Source organism: Amborella trichopoda, chromosome 7 (genome assembly GCF_054954075.1).
Source record: "Amborella trichopoda isolate Santa Cruz 75 chromosome 7, AtrichopodaSantaCruz75HAP2 v2.0, whole genome shotgun sequence".
NCBI classification, from domain to species: domain Eukaryota; kingdom Viridiplantae; phylum Streptophyta; class Magnoliopsida; order Amborellales; family Amborellaceae; genus Amborella; species Amborella trichopoda.
Window position 1 is genome coordinate 32,064,272 of NC_142342.1, and position 15,612 is coordinate 32,079,883.

At 37.8% G+C, this 15,612-nt stretch overlaps 1 protein-coding gene across 4 annotated transcripts in view; it reads right to left on the reverse strand.

The window, feature by feature from the left end:
* VPS54 overlaps positions 1-15,612 on the reverse strand; it is a 67,026-nt gene that overhangs the window by 23,073 nt on the left and 28,341 nt on the right. For all 4 annotated transcript variants that reach the window (XM_088871097.1, XM_088871099.1, XM_088871098.1 and 1 more), the window contains exons 6-13: positions 12,050-12,124; positions 10,581-10,737; positions 10,376-10,464; positions 9,516-9,775; positions 6,248-6,419; positions 6,074-6,157; positions 5,438-5,853; positions 3,127-3,280 (exon numbers count right to left, since the gene is read on the reverse strand). In XM_088871097.1, coding sequence (XP_088727223.1) covers positions 3,127-3,280; positions 5,438-5,853; positions 6,074-6,157; positions 6,248-6,419; positions 9,516-9,775; positions 10,376-10,464; positions 10,581-10,737; positions 12,050-12,124 — 1,407 coding nt within the window. The remainder of the gene's footprint in view (positions 1-3,126; positions 3,281-5,437; positions 5,854-6,073; positions 6,158-6,247; positions 6,420-9,515; positions 9,776-10,375; positions 10,465-10,580; positions 10,738-12,049; positions 12,125-15,612) is intronic.

A 15,612-nucleotide genomic window follows, 5' to 3' on the forward strand; every position in this document is an offset into this window, starting at 1 on the left:
AAAGTGCAATCAGTTTTCTCTCTCCAATTGATAAATTAACATAGTTATCAGAGCCTAGGACTCGCCTCAAGATCCAATAAGAAGGCTATTAAATGATGAAGTGAGACTCACTCATCACAGATTTCAACAGTTGCCTTTTAGGTGTCAATTTTCAAAGGTTTCCATGTAGTTTTAACTTAATCTCAAAGGTGATATAATTGGAAGGCTGTGTTTTGCGTCCTTTTTCCCTCTCTATTTCTCTTCTTCCACCATGTGAAATCATATAGGTTATGCAGCATGACCGTATTTCATTATTGCAATACAACAGGGAATTCCAATAAAACCCAGACCAATCTAGTCAAAAAATCCAAATTACTATAATGGTTTCAGAGCCTAACAAACTTCATCCTTATCCAGAATTGAACCAAATCTAAGATGGTTGCATGGTTTCTTGGCCAAATTTCTATGTTATTGCATATTTAAATACAAAATTTCAGCACTATCAATGGAGTCCATAAAATTATATTATGAGGAAATCCCACGGGAGTGAGATCCAAATAAATGAGGAACATGTCACAGTAAAACCTAATCACAGAGCTTTTGGGCAATTTATCAAAGTCCACTAAAACCCATCTCTGACCTACTCTAAACTTTGACTCGGTAATTCATGTAAGGAACCCAAGAGTCAAACAGATATCGGATTTCTAAATATAGAGCAATGCCTGTACTCTATACTTTACAAAGGCCCGTTTCAGCTTCAAACCGTCCAATGCAACCCAAGTGTGAATCTATCTACTCCAACTCCTTTCCACCGAAACAAGACGAGTATTATTCCGGTGGCTTTGAATCAGATCTTTTATATACAGAGAAAGCACAATCATATTGACAACCAAATCATTAGAAAAGTTGTTGAGAAGGGTTGTAATACTTCACAACAACTCCTCACATGTTTCATTCACTAAAGTTGTGCTCATTATTTCCAATAATACTTAGTTAGCAAACTCTCCCTACTTTATATCTTCATCACTTCAATCTTATACCCTATTCTAGTTTTAAATGGGTTAGCAATCTAAATACGTGCAACCAGTGTTTAAAAAAGCAGATCGGTGACCCGAATCGATCACACCCATACCCGCATCGGATCGGTGGATCGGTTCGGAGAATCGGCCAAATCAGCAATTTTTGTCCCAAACATTTTTCAAAAAATCACTATAGATCTCTAAAAATAATGTTCTTTTAGTTTCTAAAAGAAATTAGGAGTGATGCATTAGGTATTTTCATTACTTTGTAAAAATAGGTCAATACTGAGACGTTGTTTGCCTGTTCAAGATGTCTGTATAATTATTACTTATGATATAGTATTATAATATTGCATCAAACTAATTTAAAAATATTAGAAAACACTTCCATATTATGAGATTAAAAAAATTAATTTTTCACATAAAGTGAAATTAGTATCACATCAAACATTAATTAATTCTCTTTACTAGTCAAAAATTATCACTAACTAACTGAAATTGAAATTATTGGTTTATATTTTATAGTCATGTTACTATACAAATAAGAATAAATTTGAATTTTCTCTTATAATATCATCTAATTTAAAAAATCATATTTACAACTATATCAAAAATAATACATTATATAATTAATAATATAAATATATTAATAAATTATATATAAGATTTATTATCAATGTAATTAATATAATTATTAATTATAATATTATAACAAGCTTGATTCAAAAAATGGCTCTTGCATATACATTTTGAATTGCTAGTATTGTGTTTATAATAAACATAATTAATTTTAAAAATATTTAAAATTGCTAGGACATTTTTTAAGAAATATTTGTTAAACAATTTCTAGCATATACATTTTGGGTGGCCACTCAAAACAAATCCATTATTTGTTTTATACCAAGTCTTTTTGTGATAAATGGCATATGCCAAGACTTTGCACGGGACTCATGGTTCCTTCGAAAATTCTGAGGACACTAGTGTTCTATAAAAGTTTTGGAGCCATAAACGTAATTGCTCATTGTAGAACAGGACACATGGCGTGTGTGGAGTTGAGGGGCCAGCCTAATTTAACTTTTGCAATAAAAGAATGTGATGACATGTTACAAAAGGGTGGGTGGATGACGTGTCCAATTGTAGATGGGAATCAGTGAGGTGGTGATGTGTTGCAAAAGGGGGTGGGTGGATAACGTGTCCCATCTTCGACTTCAGATGGGAATCGGTGAGGTGTCCGATTAATGAAGTCATCGCAACGATTTACTGTTGAGAAATCCGAATTATGACATCATCCCGCCGATTTAGATGCGTAGAGTTGCCAGATTTCGTTTTATTAGTGGATCCGGGACGGTCTGGGCGATTCTCGATCCGGATCGCCCAATTCTGGATCGGCTCACCAATTTTTTAAACACTGCGTGCAACATTTCAAAATTGATGCACACAATATATATTCTCAGAACATCATTGATTTCTAATAGATGTAAGAAGCAACATACTCTTGCCAAAAAAAATATTAGATCAATCATGCGTACTCCATTCATTTCTCCCTGTCATTTTATTGCACAAAAGTAATATTAGATCATTTCCTAACTTAAAATCAATTATAACTGGTGTTTGCATTTCATTGTGACAATACAGCAGACTTCTTCAGTAACCCCATGACTATCTGTCTTCTATTGAGTGTTAATCCATGGCAGTATATCATCAATGGTTATTAAACTCTCCCTTCCCAGTGTTCATACCAATTGAAGTGTGATTAGGGATGGTACAAACTGTAAATGTATGGACAGCATAGTTATTGTTGTACAAGGGGCATTTTACATTCATTGCTTATAATGAATTGCTTAGAAGCTACAATGGCCCATTATAATTAACCATAAGACATAAGAATACATATGCATGTAGATCTAGTAACTATGGGTAGATTGTTCTCAATGTGTGCTCCAGTCTATCCACCTCTACCCCCAAGGGATTTCCTATCTTACACCTTACCTTGCTAATATATCGAAAAAAACGTTTTGCTCAAAACAATTTCCATCATTTGCCAAGGTATATGTTAAGAACACCATATCAAATGAGAGTGTATATTCAATATGGAAGGATATACTACAATCATCCAACCAATTTTTACCTGTATAGCACGAGCACCAAGAACAAGTTGACAAGTCCGTGAATTAAAAAGTTTTAAAATCTCCACAACACGCTGAACAACTTCAGATGATGATGCTGGCAAGTTATTACTGATATCAGTGTATTCTGAGAGCATCTTTAGCAAAATTAAACCACTGCACCAGAGAAAATGAAGGCTTTTCTGAGGCAACGAATTAGAGATAATACATAATACCCAGGAAGAATACCAAAAACAGATTAGGCATTCAGACTAGCATAATAAAAAAATCCAACAAGGCTTTCCATTTTACAGATAAAGTTTCAAAGAATAGATACTCCATAAAATAGCAGCAAATATTTGAATCAATGTTTAAGAATGTGGAAGCCTAGGCAGTGCATTGCCTGCTAGACAAGCACCCCATGATTAAGATGCCCCAAGGACAACAGGGGGAAAAGGGGAGGGGGTGTGTCCACATGTGTGTATGTCTGTGTGGGGAGAGAGAGAGAGAGAGAGAGAGAGAGAGATAGAGAGAGAGAGAGAGAGATGGTACATGCCGAATTTATATGTGAGAGAGAACGATGCCCCATAAGTGTTTGATGAAGGGAAATGGGAGCTACCCACCAAGCATTTTGATGAAGTGCATTGGATATGGATTAGAAAGATAGTAGATGGGGCACAAGGAACTTTACATCGGAGAGATAGAGACAGAGAGAGAGAGAGAGAGATGCCATCCAAGTGCTCGTAAGAGAGAAAAAGAGACACCCTCCAAATGCTTCATAACGTGTTTGGAGTCAAAAACAACAACAAACAAAATGCCGAGGCCAAGGCGGGCCAAGGCACCAGCCACCCACCCTGACTGAGCTGCTAGGTGCCCAGGTACGTGGCAACGTGGCCACCTAGGAGGGCATCTAGAGGCCCCCACCCCCCAAGTGCCCCTAGCCCTAGACGAGGCATCTATGACCCTGGCCAGTCTCAAGACATCACCTAGGCGCCAAAGTAGGACGACTTTTAAAACACTGATTTGAGTTACTATTATGAATTTCAACATACTAGCCTGTAAATAGAAGTCAAACTTAAGAAATTCGACGACACTGACAATTTAGAAACATACGGCAGGCACAAATTGATCCTTTATAAGTAGAGGGAGAATAGTATTCAGTAGCAAAGTCTGACAAGACACAAATCCGTCATGAATGTGGGAATGTAGGGGCACGTTCAGTACCTGAAAAGCTGCGGATTCCAAGGAACCTGAAATTTCTAGTTCCCTAGAAGCCGAAACTGTTAAATCAAGATTTCTGAAATACTTGTTCGATAACCTGTCTGGAAGTTATCGAATAAGAGATTAGGCTTCATAGCAACTTACCAAAGCTTCATAAAGACTAGGCTTCATGACTACTTCACAAAGAGAAAGAAATAGAAGAGAGAGAGAGAGAGAGAGAGAGAGAGAGAAAACATGGTTAGGGGGAGAAGACATAGAGAGAGAGAGAGAGAAAAGAGTTTTATAGAAAAATGATGCATTTAGATAGACAAAGGAGTTAGAAACAGAAAGAACACCATTTGAGAGAGAGGACAAACTTAGGGAGAAAGGAATTGGAGAAAGGGCACAGCACATTAAGAAAGAGAATGGAGTTAGAGAAAGGGCACGATTAGTGCGAGAGGAAGATATGACAGTTAGATAGAGATCGGAGTTAGAGTAAGGATATTGTTAGAGAGAATATTTAGAGAGAGAAAGGGCTTGAGAGAGAAAAGAGTTGGAGAGGAAATGGGCATGGTTAGAGAAAGAAAATATTTCGAGACCAAGAAAGCTCATGGTTAGAGAGAGTTAGGGCATGGTTAAAGAGAGGAATTGGAGATAGAAAGGGCATATCTAGACAGAAATTAGAGAGAGAAAGATCTTGTTAGAGAGAGAGGAGTTAGAGAGAAAAAGGGCGACATTAAAGAAAGAAGGGGCACATTTAGAGAGGAGTTAACAGAGAGAAAAAGGACATGGAAAGCGAAACAACGCGACAGATGAACTTCCTAGAAAATGGGATAAGAGAGCATCCATGGGAAGGATTGGAAACCGCAGGTTCTCATTAATTGAAAACCCAGAACTTCCTAAAGCAATTTCCCATAACACGTTCTAATTAACAAGGAAGTGCCACAATAAATTAGAACTTCAAACTTCTGCAGCTAGAAGTTCTAGTTATCAAATGTGCCCTATGGAATCATCAATATCCAGTTCATAAAAATTAATAGCTAATGCCTAGTCATGGATATTTCATGGCTTCCATTTTCAAACTAAGCTTGTTGAAGCACCTAACAAGGAAGCATCGAGATGTAGATGACTAACCAGTTTACCATATGATAACCAACACCTTTATGGAAAAGCTTTTGTGAAGGAGATTTGTCATGTCCCTTGGAACTGTGATGGTCATTTTCAGTTATGGGCCGTGGCGAAGATTCGACTGTATTTTCTTGACTTCCCCCGGACTGGGATGAGGTATTAGCGTGTCTGACATGCTCTACAGAGGACTCAACTGAATTCTGCCTTGAAAGTGATTGAGAATAAGCTGCTTTTGCAGAATCATCACGTGACCCGTCAATTGTGTTTGTTTGCTGTGCAGGATTCAATTGAAGGGACCCCTCCTCACCCTCAGCAATCACAGCCTCAGAACAAATAAACAAGTCAACAATGGCTTGAAATTCATCAGGGATATCTATTGCAACCCAAGTTTCTTGATCAAGAACTGCTGTAATCTTTGTGATCTACAAAAAGTTGTAATCAATGTTAGAAAGGTCAAACCATCCCAAACCTTGCATAAGAAAACGACACGTAAAAAATAGCAGAAGCTAAAAGAAATGCAAGGAAAAAGCCATGTAGTAAAAACCAGAAAAGCCAAGAATTATGATTATCAAGCTGACGAATACCAGAACAATTTATGAAGACAATACGAATGGGGAACTAATATTAAGAAACAAAATTTACTCGAGAGATATGCTGAAAATCAACAAAAGCTTTGGACTGTGACTGCAGAGTACCCCGAATGCTGTAGCCCAACCTTCCACCAATCTGCCATAAGAACAATTGATCGCTACATCACAACAAAGGAAAACAAATCATAAAAGGTCCACACACACTTCTCCTAGTAATAAACAGTACCTTCTCTGTTGCTGAGATAAAATCCTGAGTGATATTATAAACACTAAGAAAATCTTGCAGCCGTAACTTAGGATGTAGGAGTGCACGCACACCCAGTAACTTAGCCCATCTTCCATGTGCAGCATCACAAGCCGCAAAAACTGCTTCAGCATTCTCCCGAAGAACATCAGCACTGCAAACAACCATTTAAAAACTAAGGGTGTTTAACTCCTTCACTTTATGAAGCCAACAATACAAAAACAAAGTAACCAATAGAAATAATGTTAACCATTTATCCCAATACAAACAAAAAAAGAAAAGAAATAATGTAAATCAAACACGAGGTGAAAAAATATTGGTCAAAGCCGAAGAGAGAGACAGTTATATGCATCCTATTCTAAGACACGCAATAAAGTGCTCAAGCATTGAATGTCACAATTTTAGAACTGGAAATTTTCATAGAAGCAGCAAGAAAAAAAGAAAGAAGGAGAAAGAAGAAAGAATAAACGCTCAAAAAACAAAAAAAAAAAGAAGAAAGAAGAAGAAAAACAAACGAAAAAAAAAAAATCAAAGGCAAGAATCTCAGGAAGGGATGATGGGATTTTGGGCATGACAAACAAAATCTATGGAAGCAATGGAAACAACAATAAAACACCATAATTATTCATGTCCTCTTGTTAATATTAGACCAGAATACCCCTTTACATTATTTTAGAATGTAATAGTATGTAACTTCCAACTCCCAACAAAATTACAAGGGACCTTAGAGATGATGAAATTGTCGAGTTGGGAGGATTAATCGGATTCCTAAGTTGTGTATCCCATAGGCAGCAATAAGTCAATTGTATCCTATAAGTTACGACGACTTGTGGAGAGTTGGATGAACAATAGAACCGACACAAAGAGTTGAGAGGATCCAGTCGACTCTCGTTTGATTCCTTGGTTGTAACAGAAAAGCAATCAAAGAATCATTGCTATTACAAGTAATTTTTTTCAGCACGATCATTACTTCATGTAATTCACATAATTTATTTAAGGTGTGATGACTTGCAGAGAGTTGGATAAAACACTAGAGCCTAGGTGATGGTTTGAAGATCATGTTCGCAGAGGAAGAGGATCACGGCCTTCTCCAGTTTGCCTCATTTTAAAACATTCAAAGAGTCGCCCTTATAAATGATTTTTGACAGTATTAGTATTCATGCACATAGTTTCCATAGCCTTTGGGCACTTGCCTTCACCAGTGACAGTTAAAAGCCCATAACCTGTAAAGTCTATAATTCAAATTAAAAAAAAAAATTACTGTACAATGCCCCTCAACTAAGTAAACTTACCTGTTGAAATTATAGCTGATGCCCACAAAGACATGAGTTGGCAAACCATAACAATAAACAGCTTACAAAGATATAGTCTACAGAACCATCATACATTTCAAAAAAATAAAAAAGTCTACAGAACCATCATAGAAATCGATTGAATATCTTCTAATAAGTAAACCAGTCAAGAACAGGAGGAAATGAGTTGGATGTGATTCGCATTTAGATGAAACGTAACTTATCCATTGAAAGTTGCGTGGGGAGGGGAAAGGCTTTTCAATATATGGTCTCAGAAAAAGAAACAGTGTGCCAAAATATTTCTAAAGCTTAGAATACAATTATGCGCAATACTCAGTACAGGAATTGAGTTCACTACTGCACACTAATAAAAGCCACACCCACAGAAGCATATTTTCCCATTCAGCTCCCAGATTCACAGAAGCGTGGCAAAGTTCTTTGTTAGGAAAAAAAAAACTTGTAAAGTAATTATTACAATTCCTTGTACTCATTATAGAAGTAAAGGTATTGTTGCATAGATTCTTTTGTATATCATTCTTAAGTACAAATAAGGCTTTTATACGATACCCATCGTTTGTAAAGGGACAGGTTTAATTGGACTTGGCTCTGTCACAAGTAGCTTGTAATGTTACCCAATGTGCTCAAGTGATGCAACAACGGAATTTGCAGTACAAACTGTAAAATTAGATTTACCATTTCATTTATTTTTGCTTTATTTTCTTAATGCAAACAGAGTATTTCCACCTGCATTTCAAGGACAAGAATCTGAGTTGGCATTAGCATAAGACTTACAAAATAAAAAATCATAAGGTACAGGTGGTATGTAGCACATACTCCACAAATAAATCCACTAGAAACCCATTGCAACCACAACTTATTTTAGAATCAAGAACAACATGGATCAAGGCTTGACACAATAAATGGCTTTTACAAAAATCACTATGAATTTTTTCTTTTGAGTGGGGGCTCATCAAAAGCCTTGGTATAATCACACGGTTCACACAGATTGCATCGCCAGATCCTTCCTATTATGATAAAATAACTAAGCCGTAATCAGAGGAAGATGCTCAGAGGTTTCCAACCTCTATGACATTAGCAATTCAAAGGGGAAGAGTCCTTGTGTCGCGAAGTATCAAACAAAAGGTCCTTTCTCCACACCTCAAGAGTAGAGAACCCATAGAAATGACTCAGAAGACGTCAATCAAAACCAAGAGCTTATGAAGCTCCAAGGTACCAGCTAAGAGAGGCAATTAGAAAAGTAATTTATAGCATAATAGTAGTGCTCTTCATTCAAACTCCTAAACATGCAAGTAATTCATAAATTTCATCCAGTGGACTCAAGTGATGCCATGTGAAAAACTTAGACTCCTTAAAATTGATTTCTTCACCCCCTTACAATCCGATTTTCCATTCCATTTGGTGCAGCTTTATTCCATTTGATGCAGCTTATTTCTTCATTCTCTTCACAGCTTGATCCCTACTGGGTATAGAAGTCATGCATATGTAGAAGAAAAAAAATCTGTCGGAGCTGGTTCTTCAACAAGGACATTAAAATTTTGGTCTTAACTTGTTTTCCAATTTTTTTATTAATTTTCATGTCTTTCATAGGGGTGAAAAACATTTAAGAAAGATGTTCTACATCTTTTTATGATCGCCTAGATAAAGTGGTCCACAAAAAGGCTAAAGATGAGCAAATTTCTCCAACACCACCTCTATGAAAGCTCCCAATTATACAGATGACAGTATTCAGACATATGACCATACTATAAACTAAACAAACAAGACAAAATAAAGCAACCTCCAATGCCTGGCAAGAACTTCATTTAATGACAAATTATGGTAACCATTCAGAACTATATTTAATGACAAGTTATGGGAATCATTCATCATAGATACTAGGGTTATGAACAGCTCAGTTTCAATAGTTATGAACTGTCTCAGGAGTTTGTGGGGCTCACATGAAATTTTTTGATATATTTGCTGGACTAGAAATGTCATTTGCCTTTCCCAGAAGCAATTGAACCTTGGTGGCATTCTTTTGAAGCAAAGATGGTGAACTAAGTTGAGTAACATTCTCTTGAGCAGCTTCTGCCGCAGCTGCTGCAGCAGCACCAAGAGCAACTACAGCTGCAACAGAATCCATAGCAGGGCTACCATCAAGGCCTCCCATAACCCACTCAATAACCTTCTTAACTTCAGCCGCCCGCACCAAATGTGCCTATAATCAATAAAAGAAAGAGCACATCAATTTTTGTTCTGCACATGAAGATCCAAAGGAATGAACAGTCTATTGCAACACTTCTTGGGTACATTTTAAAACATAAGCCAGCAAGCACCCTTGGATTCAACTGTTGTGAAATGAGATGACAAAGGTAATACATCAAGGATGACCAAAAAAATCCCCAGAAAACCTTCTGGTGATCCAAAATCAAGACCATGGAAAGAAAATAAGTGCACAGAATAAAAGTTAAGAGTGGCATATATTGCAGTGTTTAGTCGGAAGAATAACTGAACCCTAGCATGTTCAATTCCTTCATATTGAACTGAGTTTATTCCAAAAATTCAGATGCTACTAGTACAATAAGCATGTTAGCAACAGGAGATAATTTGAAGTACAGTTCAATTGCAGAGCCGGAGTGAAAATAGAGCATCAGTTTCCAGAAATCAGTTTCCAGAACGTAAGGCACTTTGAAAGCAAGGGAACATCTGCGTAGCAAGTACATGCACTCGAGAACACACACAAAAGCGTATATTTGCATATACTTATTTCTAGATAAAAGGTTTGAGCAAACAAATGCACAAGCATCTAGTACCTAACCTGTACAATCTTGAAAATTGCAGCTAAAAGTTGAACAAAGCTCTCAGAAGATAGATTGCGCAATTTACTTGCAAGTGATAAACCTCCACCTGTTCATGATAATAAGGTATCAAAAAAAGTGATCGCTCAAAAAAATGAGAAAAAAAAACTAAAAGAACCACAACGCAAAATGTAAACATATGATAATGATCATCCACAATTATACCATCTGAATCAGCAGGCCGCTCTCCAGTAGACAAATCAGACTCCACTGGTCGTCCATATAAAAGCGGAAGCAACTCTGCAACTGTGGTCTTAATGGCTGTTTTCATGTCGGAAATTAATGTATCACGGTAAACCCTCAGTACAGATGGAAGTTTGGCCTGAGGAATAAACAAAAACAAAGAACTTATAAGCAGAAAACATAAAGAAAGAGATAACTCACACTGTGCACCAATATCTCAATCATTTATAAACAGCCAGTCAAGCCAATCAATGTCTGTGCAGCAACAAAACCCCAGATATTATGATTAACACTACAAACTGAAATATCTGAAGATATCTCCTTCTATGATGGCAGGCAGGGGATAAATCCCAAAAAGCACGAAGTAATCTTAACATACAAAGAACCCTAAACATTACACTTATTTCTTGACTCTCCCAACAGGCTTCTTGCTCTGCTTTTCATGTCTCTTGTTTCTCCCTTTGGTGAGCAAGCTGATATTTTCTACGACAAGGCCACATGCTGAGGCTTCATACACCTTAAACACTACTCCAAGACCCAAATTCAGTTCATGCTTTTTCTGATCATAACTTACAGTGGATAACTCAGTTTCTTCCCTTTCCTTCCCCTTTTATAGATCCAAACATCTGAATAGTTTCTTCCTTTGTCTTCCCATTACTCCTCCCCCACCAAGGTTCCCCTTTTTTTCTTTCATCCAGTCCAGATTAAACCCTCGAACGCCACAAGAAAGCAATCACACCAAGAAAACATGAGGAATAAGAAATAAATCACTCAGCCCTTATAGAAAAGAGGCAAAGCTGAGGCAATATGGAAATGGGTCCAGTTCTTATAATAGTGAAGTTTGAAATCCAATAAACAAACAATATGCATATAGAATCTGTAAGTCGATAGCACGATTAAGTGTTAGGTTCTCAATGCTTATCCAAGGAAAATGGTTATTTCTGAGAAGATAAGAATAAATGGTATGCATGTCAGAATCAAATACAAGTTTAACTTTAAGATGCAGCAAAATCAAACCATCAAGTATTGGCCCGTAGGTTGCAAACCATGGTAGATAAACCACCGCAAAAGATATCCCTACAAATTGTGATATCTCAGGCACTAACATTCTTTTGCGAGATGAGTATAACATAAATTGACAGCTCCAACACTGTCCAGCTTAATCCATGACATCTAAAAATTCAATTCACAGGGAAAAAGAAAAAGAATTTGTCAACAAGTATCAAATGAAACATACAGAGAGAAAAGAAACATGCATACATATATGTGTGTATCAGTTACATAAATAGAGTAATATATCACAGAGACACAAACTATTGTGAAAGAAACCTAGGTACATATTCAGGAATGTGCACATTAATGAGTAAGCATATGAACCGTAGAAACCATCTCTCTCACATTGATTTCCGACATCAGAAAAACTTTAAAATCTTCGCAGGGCAGTGACTCACAGTTCTAAGCAATCCAATGATGAGGGGAAGAAGTCGATCTCGTAAACTGGAGCTCTCATCCTCATCTAACTTGACCTGTGCACAAATAAACCACATCAAATTAGAAATTCAAAAACCATGAAAACTAGTTTAAGCATTAATCGCACAAAAACAATGAGTCCTGATAATCCAAAAGAGAAGTATGAGAATGAAAATAAACAAGACAGAACACATGTATCTAGCAGCCAAAAAAACGAACGATGCATTTGACTATCTCATGGTGCTACAAACAAATGCAGGAAAATAACTGAGCCTTCACTTGCGAAATTAACATTCAAAACAGACATTCTACATTTTATCCAGTGTCAAAAATCCGACACATTTCCAGTTTCATTACAGATCGAGTTTTAGTCATTAAGCCGCATAGAAATAAGCAAGGTATGTGTATGTGCGCGTTTTTTTTTTTTTTTTTTTTTTTTGGGGGGGGGGGGGAGAAGAGAGATAAGAGTCTTGAAGAATGAATCAAGTGCATTGTAAGAAGCACCAATGGAAAAATAAAACCCCGGGAACTACTCATTACCCGATATAGTAGGCAGCATGCTACTTGTGTATACATATGTTTAATAGACACGTATATATAAATTTGGAAGAAACATATGTACAAACATGTATATGCATATGTAAATTTGGAAGAAGCATATATGCATATACATGACCACATATTCATATACGGTTGGAGGACACAAACTTTCTTGTGAGGTACATGAGACCTTGAAGACACATCCCCTCGCGGTCACATTGCGCTTATTAAGGCAACCCTCTCCAATTTACCCATTTACTAGATGTCCCTCTTCTTTATGCCCAATAGTGTTGTCGATTCTTCGGAAAGGATTATGAAACAAGCATCATAAGAAGATCCATCATGTGGTATGGGACCAGGTATGTACCTCGAAACACCAAGGTGGACTGGTATATGAAACCTAGAGTCAGACACATGAATCTCGCCCTTCTGAGGGGGTGGTGGTGGCGCTATGCTACCAATCCAGGCTCTCTATGGAGAAATGTTGTTATGAAATATGTTACCTGTTCTCTCTCCTAGTTTCCCCAAGAGGAGAGTCACTTCTAGGTCCTCGGGCTTCTATAGAAGTATATGTCCCTCGCTCCAATTCTTTCCTTCTTATATCCTAGGTTCAAGGTTAACTGCGGCAATAAAAGTCTTCTTTTGGTCTGACCCTGGATTGGGGGCTGTCCCCTTAACGACAAGTGGCCTTGGCTTTTTTCCATCTCCAACTTGCCTGAAGCCTAGGTCGCCCAAGTCTCCAAACCCTCGTACCGACCTCTTTTGTGGAACCCAACCTTTCGAAAGCCCCCCAAAGATACCGAAACCACTGCTTTGTTAGTTCCCAACAATCTCCTTTTTTATTTTTACACTGATATCTCCGCACCTGACAAGGTCATTTGGATCTCTTCCCTTCAGGAACCTTCACTGTTAGCTCCTTCTATAAAGCCCTCACAACCAACTCTGCCAATAGTTCCACCCTCAACTTTGTTTGGATTACTCCCATGCCTCCAAGAATCCAGGCTTTTTTTTTTATGCCTTACTATTCAAACCAAAACTTTACCATTGATCAACTCCAAAAGAGAAATTACCTTCTCACAAACTGTTGTTTCCTTTGTTTGGAGGTTAAGGAATCCCACAGTCATCTTTTTTTGCACTGCCCATTCACAGAAACTATTTGGGCTTCTATCTTAAGGACTTCAACTGGAAGTGGGTTACTCCCAATTCTAAGAACACCCTTCTTCACATTTTTTCAGTCCTCCATACACCAAGCATGGTTCTTTCACTCTATGGAACATTTGGAAATAAGAGAAAATCTGGGACCTTCCAAGGTACACACACCTGTTTCTTATTCTTGGACCAAATCCACAGCACAACTATTTTTTGGGCATCCAACCATAAGCTTCTCAAGCACTTCCCTAGGTCTGATTTTATAACCAACTAGAAGGACATTCTCAATTCTCAACTACAGACTGACCGGGCAGTCTTGATCGTCCTTGTGGTCTCTTCTGAGCCGAGACAACATCAAACTCAACTTTGATGTTTGCTCATTGGGTAAACCTGGCCCCTGTGGCTTTGGGAGTATCTTCAGAGAGTCAGAAGCTAACATGTTATTGTCTTTTAGTGGCCCTTCGTGCATGGTGAATCTACATAGGCCGAGGCTCAAGCACTTTTGGAAGGTCTCTCAAGGTTTGACCCTTCTTGGGACTCGAACCTTATTATGGAAGAAGACTCCAAGGATGTTATTTCATGGGCTCAAAAGACGTCCATATACCCTTGGCAGCCCTCTCATACCTTTAACAGGATTTTCTACACTTGCAAGTCTCTACAAGTCAGCTTTTGCCATATCTGGAGGGAGACTTATACGGTGACAGGTGCCCTAGTTAACGATGGCATTGGGGCTAGTATTGTCCCGCCACTTCAATGAAGCCTTAGTATTTAGTGTGTTGACCTATGTCTTTTTGTATGTTTTGCTTCTCTCTCTCTCTCTCTCTCTCTCTCTCTCTCTCTCTGCCCGTCAACAATTTCTATCTCTCCCTCCCAACACCAACCCCTTCTTCTATCCTTCGCTATCTCCTAAACATTTTCCAATATTTTCTTTCTCTATCACTCCCTGTCCACTTCTTGCTCTACTTCTTCCTCTCTACCTCTCCTCTCTCAAATTTCATTTCTCACCCTCTCTTTTTCCAACCTCTTTCCCTCCTCTCTATCACTGCTTCTTTCCCCCCATATCCATCTTTACTTCCTGCTTTTTCTTTCCTTTGTTCCTTTCTTCATCCTTCCCTCTTCCCACTGTTACCTAGTGGTTGCAGACCAGTCTTTTGATACTTGGGTGAGCACCTGGCTTGTAGGTTGACATCCAGTGTGTGCTGAGCACCTGGTCTGTGGGCTACTCCACACATGATTTTTTTTCTCTTTTGGTTTCAAGCGCTTGATGTATGGGTGGCCAAACCTCTTTTGGTTTGTTCTTGTTTTTTGTTTTCATTCGTTTTGTACAAGGAGCCTATTTCTGGGATGCCTCAAACTCAAGCCTCATGGGAATTCTGCATATTTTATACATGCATATCATACGAATTTAAAAAAAAAAAAACACACACACAATCATCCAAATAAAGCCCAGGTGGAACATAGATGGTTAATGGATATTTTCTATATTGATACATAGGGCTCTCAGAAATATAAAAAAGAAAAAGACAGTTTGGTAACACCAAGGAACTATTCATTTCCCAAAATAGAAGGCAGCATGCCACATGGGTATAAATGAGTTTGGCAAACATGTATACATAAATTTGGAAGAATCATACACATATATGCATAGATACAAACATGTATGTGCTGATATGCATATGCATACATATTTATATATGTTTGGAGAATAGAAACTTTCTTGATATATTTATATGAGTAATGATCCTATATGACCCTCCCCCCCCCATGTGTGTAGGACCCCAAAGGATCACCATTAAAGTTGGCACAGATCTCTAGAAAAGTTATCACATAGGTGTGGGACTTCACTTTTCTATAG